The sequence below is a fragment of the Notolepis coatsorum genome (genome assembly GCF_963971535.1).
Source record: "Notolepis coatsorum genome assembly, chromosome: 7".
In the NCBI taxonomy this organism is placed as follows: Eukaryota; Metazoa; Chordata; class Actinopteri; order Aulopiformes; family Paralepididae; genus Notolepis; species Notolepis coatsorum.
In genome coordinates, this window is record NC_140171.1 from 109,329,331 (window position 1) to 109,341,830 (window position 12,500).

The window sequence follows — 12,500 nt, forward strand, 5'->3', positions numbered from 1 at the left end:
ACACACAAATGCACACACAGTACACTCACACACACAGTGAAAATGCAAACATGTAATTTCACCTTTACATACTCACCCACATCGACATATAGACAACCGGCCTTGGAGTAGCAGAAAACCGAGTTAATATGTGAGGGATAGAAAGTAATTGGAAGGGAGAAAGAATGGAAGATATAGATAGAGAGGGGGAGTAGGAAGGGTGGTAGAGAGAGAGGGAGAAGAAGCTGCGTGGTGCGAGTGTGAATTCACCCTCCAGCTGGCCGACTAAATGGACTTGTTCGGTCATTAGCATGCATGGGTCTTGTTCGGACATTTAAGGTTATTCATTCCCTGGGCAAATTCTATCTGCGCTGAAACACGGGGCTATTTCCTGAATCACCTCCTAATCAGTGAGGTTTTTATACCAGTCACCGTTACTCCATCTTGCTATGTACTTTCAACAACAGCCTTAACTCTGCCAGCTATACAGGTCGGCCGAGTGCAACTACGCGTTTGTCTGTTCTGGGGCCACAGATGTTAGCGCATACTTAATAAGTCTGCGAGGTTGGGGCCCCTGTGATCAATGTAATCCTGCTAGCCAAGGTGCATCTGTTCTACTTGTACTCTGCCGGAACCCCATGCTGGTGGAATTGTTTCACAAAGTCACACAAGTCATACAGTGTCTCCCGACGGCTGGCTCCCCAGAACAGGGTGGGATAGATATCAAAGCAGAGAAACAGTTGGATGGAGCAGCCGCTGCCTATATGCACAGCATGGCATTTGAGTCAGAGGCAGCACATACTAATTGTATTATAGTCGGGTCTTCTTCCGTGATCTAGGAATTATCTTACATTATTCATGTCTCAAGTTCCCCAAAGGCAACGTTTGAATTAAGGATGTATCACCACACATGGATCAGTGTGTTGTTTGTATGACCTGACCACCGCCGTGCTGTGGGTTACCCACTATCCACAGGAGTCATCGTAAAAACGATCAAAGACTGCAGCGAAAGTGGCCCAAATCTGATTCAATTGCTCATAATGTGACTCAGATCAGTGTGAACAGCACAAATCACATGGAATCTGTTTCAAGATAAATTTTTGGTCCCATATAAGGTGCATGTACATTCTAGTGAAATGCTTGGTTCTGTATGACCCTCCTGAGATTGCGCTTCATACAACAGTAAAAGTAAAAGACCAAGCAACATACGAAATATACAATCTGATCTTTTCAATTCTGATTTGGGCCACTTTCATATGTGGTCCGAAATCAGATACAGGTCTGATCTGTTGCAATATGACTTTAAACAGTCATGCTGTATTCATGCGACTTTTACTTCACTCTAGGTTGACAAATAACAACTTTATTGTTCATTTGCGCATGCGTGTCAGTTCAGGAGCGTGACCAGTTCACACTGGAATCTGATATTGGCCAAAAAAAAAGATAAATTATGTGAACAGCCAAACAAATACAAATCTGACCTGAACAATAAATCAGAATTGAGCATTTAGGCTTGCAGTGTGAATGTAGCCCAAGTCACAAGGAAATTACACAGTGTTATCGCGCTAAAACATACAGTAACATGTGAGCAATCAAGGATGTGTTTACAGCTGTCAAAGTAGATTATAGTAAAACCCACATATTTCCCCCATCCCTGTCCGCCACAGAGGTCGATGCTTTTGAAACGCACACCCCTCAGCCATTAGGTAAATCGATAGTGAGTTCCGAGCTACTTTCACTTCTTCCACTGTGACGTCTCTGTCTCTGTTCTTCCTCAAGGCATCAGCTGACCCACTTATCCAAATCATGTTGCGCCTCGGTGTGAACTGCGTGAGGGGTGTTTTACCGCACAGTCTGTATAATCGATCTGATACCGTGATGATTTAGTAATGACTTTGAAACAATTAGCGGGAGTCGCCCAGAGGGGGGGGGGGGGGGGGGGGGGGGGGGGGGGGCAAATGGAATGCATCGTTCATGACTTCTACGTAACGTTGTGTACAGTGTGTGTCCTGTGAGTCCCGGCTTCTGATCAACATGTTCTTATTATTTGTTTTCTGTCTTTCGCTAGTCATGTGTAACGTGCAACTTTTTTGTCAACCAGAGCTTCAGGCAACAGCACTGTGTGTATTCATAGTGATTTGTGTTTTGCTTCACAGGTGATTCTGATGCTGACCAAGTTGTTCGACTTCAACCTGAACAGTGTTACTGAGAGTTCGTTGTGGAGGTAAGCTTCCTTTGATGCTATGTGATATGGTGCTCCTCATAATTATCCGTGATATGAAGCTTCACACGATGCTCCGTGATATGAAGCTTCACACAATGCTCCGTGATATGAAGCTTCACATGATGCTCTGTGATATGAAGCTTCCAGTGGCGGCCGCTGGGTACTTCGCCACTAGGGATGCTATACCAAACATTTGGTAAAAAAAGCCCAACACAAACACGCACAGCTCTCTCTCTCTCGCTCTCTCTCTCGCTCTCTCTCTCTCTCTCAGATGATGTCAGATCCATTCAATAATAAACACATTTGTAAAGCTCGTTATTTTAAACAAGTTACCATTCATTGTCTGAGTGGTTATGTCCCACATGCGGCGAAATTAGAGAGAGAGAGAGAGAGCGAGAGCGAGAGCGAGAGAGAGAGAGAGAGAGAGCATTTTAGTAAAGTTACATTTTCAACAAGATTGCTGCTATTTAAACACTTCATGGAAACGGGGTAACGTTAACCTTATGTCAACTGTAGTATTGTATGACCTCGACATAACGTTTAAACGTTAACGTTACTCCGTTTCCATGAAGTAATTATAAAAGTGGCCAGCTAAGATGACGGAGCTAACAGCTAGCAGTAGCTGTAACGTTACAACGTTATGCGGCATCAGTAGACAACGTATCATGTATTAAACTAGAGTTAAGATCGCTAATCTACCTTGTTGTTGGCTTGTTGATAAAGTATATCCACTCCATGGCATTGTCCATCCAGCCTGTGTTGATGTCCATCCATTGTCCGCATCCATATAGCTTGTTGTTAGCCAACAAGCTGTGTGAGTGAAGAGCTGTGTCTTTGTCCATTTCCGCCTCGAACAGCCTGCAAACTACCTGGCGTTCTATCGCCATGCTCTAAGACAAACTCTAACCGTAACCAACTTTGAAAGAGTGCCTAAGCTCAGTGTAGTTGCTGTTGTTGTTGACGAGTCGACTGAACTGCTGTTGCTGTGTTGCATTCTCTCTCTAAGCCAACCCGAGAAATGCGGCTATGGAAAAAAACTGGCATCGCGTCGGCCAATCAGAGAGCGTCTCCACGAAAATGCGGCTATGGAAATTCTTCACGGAAGTTCACGCTGCTGCCTAGACCGCTTCAAATCGCGCTCGGATTCCAACATAATAGTCATATTTCAATGCACAACGCCGTATGCACTGATTGGCTGTGACGGAGACAGCGATCAAACTGTGACGCGCACTCAGAGCGCTATCGCTTCTAGCCCGGGCGAGAAATACGAAAAAATAAAAAAAAACGTCACTTCCTGCTCATGAAAACGATGTTTTTTTAATTTAGATAATAACGTTATATTGTGCATTGGAAATACAAACATACTTAAAATGAGTAAATATTATTCATTTTAAACATGTTTATATTATTTATAGGGCTATAAAACACAAAAACGAAAAAGTTGTATTGTCTTCTTCTCTGATTTAACAGCAGCTGGCCAGCAGGTGGGTCGGCGCCCTTGCGCCCCTAGTGGCGAGCCGCCACTGGAAGCTTCACATGATGCTCTGTGATATGAATCTTCACATGATGCTCTGTGATATGAAGCTTCACATGATGCTCCGTGATATGAAGCTTCACATGATTCTCTGTGATATGAAGCTTCACATGATGCTCTGTGATATGAAGCTACACATGATGCTCTGTGATACGAAGCTTCACATGATGCTCTGTGATATGAAGCTTCACATGGTACTATGTGATATGAAGCTTCACATGATGCTATGTGATATGAAGATTCACATGATGCTATGTGATATGAAGCTTCACATGATACTATGTGATATGAAGCTTCACATGATACTATGTGATATGAAGCTTCACATGATGATCTGTGATATGAAGCTTCACATGATGTTCCGTGATCACATGGCAAGTGATCAAGTTTATGCAATTCCGTAAGTCTGGCTCTTTACTGCGGTACATTGGATGTGAAATGGAACTTATGTGTGAGGGTATTTTCATTCATATCAGGTGAACTGTGTAGGAATTGTATAATAATGATTGGTAATACTTTATAATACAACCTGCGTTTCTGTAATTTCCCAGAAATTAAGGTGTAACTTCCTCATATGAATCCATACATGTAAAATACTTACCGGTTCCTACTGGTACTTAAATGTAGGTACAGTGGAAGAAAAACAACGCAGATAGGTTCGTTTGCTTTCTACTCCAGCCGGTCTGTTATGAGCTGCTGCAGTGCTGAATGAACATGCCTGCTCGGAGCTCATTTTCAAAAGTATAGACCCATTTCTCTACTTGTTCTTATTCAGAATCACACAATGAAGTGCATAAGTGTGTGTGAAGCTTGCCTGTCGAACTCACATGATTGTCTCAACTGCCGTGAGCAAAGGGGCAAAAGCTTCTGTTTTTATTGCACTTCATCCATATACATATATACTGATGCACAGCGGTGGAAGAAGTACACAGTTCCTTTACTTAAGTAAAAGTAGAAATACCCAGATAAATGTGTACTTTGGTAAAAGTCCGCCATTCAAAATCTACTTTTAAAGTATAAGTATATATATATTATATAAGTTCCAATACATTACACTCTAAAACACAGGCTGTATTATAAAGTGTTACCCAATTATTTTTATAATAATAATAGTAGCCCTTTTTAAATAGTTATCCCTCGTTTTTATTTGGCCTCTGTCTCGGACAAAGAGGACTCGGATTTGTATTTCAAACATAATACAGCAGTACTAAATGGTAAATGGTGCATTTATATAGCAGCTTGTATCCAAAGCGCTTTACAATTGGTTCCTCACATTTTACCCATTAATTCACACACCGACGGCAGAGGCGACCATGCAAGGTGCCGACCTGCTGCTCATCAGGAGCAATTAGGGGTTAAGTGTCTTGCTCAAGGACACTTTGACATGCTGCCCGGGAGGAGCGGGAATCGAACCGGGAACATCCAGATTACCAGATGACTGCTCTACCTCCCGCTGCATGACAATATTAGTCTCATCACATGCTCAGTGACCTTCAGCATGATTTACAGCTGGCGTAGGAGGACAGACATACATTTGCATAACATAATCATTCGGTACAGTATATGCAAATAAAATTACTTGCACTTACATACTGTATATGTAGGTCTACTTGTAAATTAAGTCCATGCTCTAATCTTTCATTGAAACAATATCCATAAAACTCACATTATCTCTAGTCCACAACTTTACCAGGCCAGGCTGAAACATTCTGACGATCTTCTGCCTCTTTCTTTGATCAACGCTGGTGTAGATCTCCTTAAATGTATCACGTTTTCTTTGCTTAAAGGGGAACTATCTTATAAATGGCCTTTTTGAGTGTTTAGCATTGTTTCCTAGCTATGTGAACTTATATTAATATGATCTATGTCTCAAAATTCTCATATTGGCGCATTCTTCCAATTCTCCTCTCACAATATTCACCCTCACTGAACTGAGTCATTTGAAAATGTGCCTATATGTGATGTCATAAAGACACCGCTGCATGTTAATGTTCAGGCGAAGACGACGCTGCGCAGTGGTTTAGGAGCCCAGGCTCAAAACAGCTCGAGATCTTGAGGTAGAAAAATGCTGTTTTTGAGGACTTGATTAGAAATACAAAACAATGAATAAAATATATATATATATTACAGAGGTGTTCCATAGACTCACAGGAATTGTGTAAAAGTGCCCAAATAGTGAAAGAAATAGTAAAATAGTTCCCCTTTAAAGAAGGTTTTTCTTGATTATACTTCACATACATTGTGAGGTATTAGGCAGTCAAATAGATGACTTGAAGATTTGACGAAATGTGGCGTCTGTACTAGTCAAGTTGTTCTGAAGGTCCAGATTAATACTGAAAGTCTGCGTTTATTATTTTGTATAACTTGTATATTGTTTATATATATAAGATATATATCCAACGCCATCCATTTGCACCATAGTATTATTCGCTCGCCTTATTGGCGCAGTATAGTGACTTGTGTAAGCGAAGTAACGTGGAGAAACGTATAGTTAAAACCATCGGCGTTTGGATCTAACTACTCCCTGAAGACCATCCTCGGGCTAGCTTCCAGTACAAACGAAGCTAGCTAGCTACCATCTATGCCATCGGGCCTTTGGATTAAGAGCTATTAACCCTGCCATCGGGCACTAGGATTACAAGGACCGGTTCCGTACGAGACCCCCTTTTCTTCAGTGACCACAGGATTATCCGACCATTCTTCAATTCCTCCGGAGCTTACAACTCCAGAGGGAAATCATCGTCTCCAGCTACCCCCCTTGCTTTGCCCCGTATCACCTCTTCTCACTCCCTGCAGAGCTCCGGTCGAGTATTCTTAACCTAGGAAATATTCATTACCACTGACTTTGATACTCTGACATTCTACTATTAAAAGAGCAATGTGATAATTCAGTTGTATATTGATATGACGATTAAAATACTGTAAACTTGGTATCCTTGTCCCCGTGCCGTCAATTGAGTGTCTGTCATATTTATCTAACTGTACTGTCTGGCAAGTAATAATCTTTAGTAGTGGTTTAATCTAAACAATCTTTTAATACAGTCCGGGTTGTGTAGCCCCTTAGCTACAATTGGTCCTTCGAGCCGGATGGTATCAGTAATAATAATCATATTAATAATAATATGGCCAGCAGCGGACACTCTCCAAACGGCTCTCCCCCATTAGAGCGCCCTAGGCGCCAGCGTCAGCCCCCTCCCCACTTGGAGAACTACGCTGTAGATCTACCTCCTAGCTTATCTAAAAGGATGTTAAGCAAGGATAAAATTAGTAGCTTAAGTATGCCCAACCTAATCGACCTGTCAACCCCACCGGTAGAGACCCAAGCTAGTTTAAGTGAAACTGACTTAGCTCACGGGGGGGGACAAGCGGGACATGACTTGACTATGCCCATAGACCACCACGCCCCCGAGATGGACCTCGGAGCGCAAGAAGATAAAGACCGCGCCTCCGAGATGAACCTCGGAGCGCAAGAAGGTAAAGAACGCGCCCCCGAGATGGACCTCGGAGCGCAAGAGAATAAAGAATGCGCCCCCGAGATGGACCTCGGAGCGCACCAGAGTAAAGAGCACTGCGCCCCCGAGATGGACCTCGGAGCGCGGGAGAAGACAAAGTACAGCGCCCCCGAGATGGACCTCGGAGCGCGTAAGGAGACCAGGTCACCGCCAAGCCCTGCCAACTCCAGATCACCATCATCAGCGTAATCCCCAAGCGAGGCCGACCAGAGGCTAGCGCAAGTCCTGATCGCCACGCTGACCGCTTCGGCCGAAAGAGACCGCCTCCAGGGTGAGCGTGACCGCCTCCAGGCGCAACAACGAGGGAGGACAGAAAGCCCACCCGCACGAACCCATCTCAGACCAGGAGGAACAGTGCAGCCCCGGTCTCAGTCCCGACGCGAGGCGTTATGAACCCCCAACCCGTCCCAGTGGTGAGTTCGAGCAACAGACAGCACCGAGGAATAGTGCCTGGGGGCCCAGTCTCTGGTTCCCGCCCAGCACGAACCAACGACCCCACGTACGGGGAGACTCGCCAAGGAGGCCTCTCCCCCTACGTGCGTCAGTGTCACAGCCATCCATGGCATCCTACATTGGGACGCCCACATTCCCAGACTCCACAAGAGAAGACAGAGCGCAGTATACCGAACTGCGTATGTGCCTAGAGACAATTATGTCCGGAGTACAGGACGAGTCATACAAGTATGCCATCCTCCTTAAGCACCTCAAGGTAACGAGAGCGCACAACATAGCGCTGGTATACTCCAATTCACAGACTCCCTATTCTGATGCCCTGGTGGCCTTCGACGCACGTTACGGACGTACATGGGACTATGTCATTCAGGAGATACGTGAGATTGAACGTCTCCCCCCAGCTAAAGACAATCGAGCCCTGGGCGACCTATCCGTCAAAGTACAATCCCTGGTAGGGATGCTCAGGTCACAACGAGAGAAGGGGATGTACGAGTTGTACGCCAACTCCAACGTGGAGCGTATATTACATTTACATTTACATTTAGTCATTTAGCTGACGCTTTTATCCAAAGCGACTTACAAGTTCTGTACGACAAGCCATCAGGAAGGGCACAACTCTATCAGCTGAGCAACAATGTTCATCAAAGTGTTGAGTGCTACAGTGTAGGTTAGTTTATTAGGACAAGTGCATGACAGTACGGTTAGTTAGGGTTAGATTTTTTTTTTATTTTTTTTTTTTTTTTTTTATTCAGATAATGGTTGAAGAAGTGCGTCTTTAGTCGACGGCGAAAGATTGGACGTGATTCGGCTGTCCTAACTGGGGTGGGTAGTTCATTCCACCATTGTGGGGCAAGGACTGAGAATAGGCGACTTCTCTTTGATGACCCTCCCGGAGCTTGGATAGGAGTAGGTCTGAGGCGGCCAGAAGATGCAGAGCGTAGGGGTCTTGAGGGTGTGTAGTTAGAGACCATTGACCGGAGGTAGGCGGGAGCAGTTCCCTTTGCCGCACGGTATGCTAGGTCGAGGGCCTTGAAGCGGATTCGTGCAGCAATGGGGAGCCAGTGCAGGTCCCTAAGAAGTGGGGTGACATGGGCCGACTTCGGTAGGTTTGAGATCAGGCGGGCCGCTGCGTTCTGAATGAGTTGAAGAGGCTTAGTGGCAGTGGCCGGGAGGCCAGCGAGCAGTGCATTGCAGTAGTCGAGGCGGGAGATGACTGTTGATTGGACGAGGAGTTGGGTGGCTTCTTTTGTCAGGAAGGGGCGTATCCTTCTGACGTTGCTCAGGAGGAATCGGCAGGTTCTGGTCGTCGCTGCGATGTGAGCAGAGAAGTTCAACTGGTCGTCGAGGACAACACCAATATTAGAGAAGCTCCCCCCATTCCGCCAAGACCGTTTTCGGCGGCAAATAAATCACAGTGACCCCAATGGCCCAGAACAATCACTCCTGGACCTTGCTGACTTCCTAGCCAGGAAGGTCAGCAGCCTAAGGATTGACACCTTCGCATGGGGTGGCTCGAACATTAATGAGGGACCGAGAAGGTTTAAAGACCAAAGCCGGCCCATCACCGTGATGCACCAGGCCGAGTCGGTGCCACGACAGAAGAGTCATAACCCCCCCGCTAAGGGAAAATGGAAGATAGCATGCCAATATTGCGACAACGAACACTGGCTGTCACAGTGCGACGCATTTAAGAAACTGACCGCAGACGACGTAAGTCAATGGATTAAAGCAAACCGCCGCTGTTTCCGCTGCGCGCGCAGCCACATGGCAGCCGAATGCCGCCTTAAGAAGAAGTGTGGCAAGTGTGACGGCGCCCACCTCGAAGCACTGCACGGGAGCAACAAGCGGAAACCCGCCCCACAAAGCAGCTCGAGAGCAGAAGTACTCTACATTGACCCTGCGAAGAGTGGGAGCTCCCGGGTGCTCATCAAGGTGGTACGAGTACTCCTCAGTCACGGGGACAAGGTACTCGACACCTATGCCGTCCTCGACGACGGGTCGGAGAAGACTCTCCTCGCCTCAGCCGCGACCCAGTTGGACTTGCGGGGTCCAGAGGAGACCATGACAATCCGTACCATTCGTCGAGACTTAAAGACCATAAAAGGTGAAAACGTCTCGTTCACCATAGCAGCGATCGATCAGCCCGAGAAGCGGTACAGCATCAACAAGGCGTTCACAAGCTACGACATAGGTTTGTCACGCTACGATTACCCCATCCCACAGCTGAGGGAGAAGTACGAACACCTACGCCGACTGCCCATACCGCTCATCGACGGCGCTACATCGACCCTGCTCATAGGCTCCGACCGCGCAGACCTAATCGTCCCCACGGACGCGGTCCACATCGGACCCAGAGGATGCCCAGCCGCGGTTAAGACCCGACTGGGATGGACGCTGCAAGGCCCTCTCTCCGGGCCTTCCAACCAACCAACGTCCACACGCTGCCTTTACACCAAGGTGAGCGACCCAGACAATACCCTCTTGCAGCACGTTGAGAGGCTATGGACACTAGACTCGCTGCCATTCAAGAACGAACGCAAAATGGTTCGGTCAAAGGAGGACAAGTATGCCATAGTTCTACTCGAGCAGAAGACTACGAGGGTCGAGGTCGACGGAGTGCTACGATACGCGACCCCACTCTTGAGGCGGGAAGGGATGCCCATTCTGCACGTGCTGAAGGAAGTGACACACCACTACCTACAGAGCACTGAGCGGCGCCTCGCCAAAGACCCCCCCAAGCAACGATATATCGCGCCGAGATTGAGAAGCTGATCACGGCTGGCCATATAAAGAAAATCGATGACCACGAGGCAGAAAGGACGACAGAGTCATGGTACGTGCCCCACCACAAGGTCACCCACAACGGAAAGAACCGCATTGTGTTCAATTGCAGTTATCAGATTGGACAACAGAATCTGAATAACCTGCTCCTGCCCGGCCCGACACTTGGCCCCTCCCTCCTCGGCGTACTGATACGTTTTCGTCAGGACAAAGTGGCCATCAGCGGCGACATCAAGGGAATGTTCCTACAAGTCCGACTGATGGAGGGAGACAAGCCTATACTGAGGTTCCTGTGGAGAGAGAGGCTCGACGACGAACAACCCTCGATATACCAATGGGAGGTACTCCCATTCGGCACCACCTGCAGCCCGTGCTGCGCCACGTTCGCGTTACAGAAGCACGTGGCCGAAGACCCCGGAGCCGACGAGGAAGTCCGACACAGCGTGGAAAGAAGTTTCTACGTGGACAACTGCCTACAGAGCGTATCTACGCCAGAAGAAGCAGAGAGCATCCTACTGAAGGTACAAGCTTCATTGGCCAAAGGTGGATTCGACCTCAGACAATGGGCCAGCAGTGACCCTCAAGTCCTCCGAAGCCTCCCCCCAGAGACCAAGGCCGTGAGCAGCGAGACCTGGATGGCGCACACCCCAGGTGAAGCGCAAGAGATGACCCTGGGCCTCGTCTGGCGTTTCAAGACGAACTCGCTTCACTACAGACACACACCCCTGAGGACGGATCAGGAGACGTCCAAGACTAGACTGACAGCATGATAAGGACGTAAATATGCCGGGAATAGCACAGGGCTAATTTCCACCCGTAGTCCTAACATAAAACAAACACAAAACGGACCATACAACGTTCATTCATAAAAACTGACATCACTGACATGACCACACTAACATGACATTCAGTCAGTACAACATCACTAACATCCCTAATGAGTGCATATTTGGCTGTCTAACAGCCATTTCCTGAGTTGGCCCCTAAAGGTGGACAGGGTGGTACATTCCCTTAAGGGGACCGGAAGGCTGTTCCATGTTCCACTTCGCTTTATCGATAGAACATTTTTGCTGAAGGCGGTCTTTCTAAAAATGGACCTCACAGTCCCCTCTGGTGTTTGACCTAGTGGCTAATCCAGTGTTCCTTTTCTCGTGGATAAACTCCTTGAGAGGGGGAGGGGCTAATCTGTGCAGGCATTTATATACAAAGCAGGAACTTTTATAATGTCTGAGGTTTTCAAAATAAAAATGTTGATGCTTATCTAGGATTTTACAGTGGTGGTATGAGTACTGTTTCCTGTCATATACCTTCAATGCTCTGTTGGAAAGTTGTTTACATATACATGTACAATATACACACCTCGAGTGCATGGTATCGCTTTCGAGATGCAAGAATAAATATGCGTTCAGCGTTTATTGCGTCATACTAACAGAAAATGGATCTAGCAGATCTACGTCAAATAATTGGAATTTTTTTTCTCCAGACGCATCGGCCAGAGGTAAGAGGAATCTAACGTTATTTCCAGCTCGATTGTCCATCTATTTCATTGTAATCTGTCCGATCAACGTATGGTGTCTTACTAAAGAAAGATGTTAGTGACTATCAAGGAATCATAAACGACCCCCCCTCTTCCTTCATGCATGATGGAGCATAATGTATAGCGATCATATACATTTGAATTATTATTTTGTTTTATCCACTTTTTCTACTTATTTTTCTCCCATCCCAATTTCGCCTTGCCAATTATCCCTTCAATTATCCCCTCCCCTGTCTTGAACGTTGCTAGACTATGCCTCCCACTGGTCGGCTGCAGTGAGGACCAAGCCTTGCATCACGTGTCCCCTCCGGTACACAAGGAGGCAGCTGTCACATCTTTTCACCTGTACAGTGCGATCTCTCAGTGGCGAAGAGTAGTGCGTGGGAGGCTCACGCTGCCCCCATTACTTCCTGATTCTGCTGTACAGGCGCACCAACCGACCTGTAGGAGTCGCTGTCCACAACGTCCAATCCCACCCAC

At 46.7% G+C, this 12,500-nt stretch overlaps 1 protein-coding gene across 1 annotated transcript in view; it reads left to right on the top strand.

The window, feature by feature from the left end:
• sorcs1 (sortilin-related VPS10 domain containing receptor 1) overlaps nucleotides 1-12,500 on the top strand; it is a gene marked incomplete at both ends in the record, with an annotated part of 670,421 nt that overhangs the window by 332,900 nt on the left and 325,021 nt on the right. Inside the window, one exon of the mRNA XM_084318344.1 lies at nucleotides 2,136-2,203. Within this exon, the coding sequence (XP_084174470.1) occupies nucleotides 2,136-2,203 (68 nt within the window). The remainder of the gene's footprint in view (nucleotides 1-2,135; nucleotides 2,204-12,500) is intronic.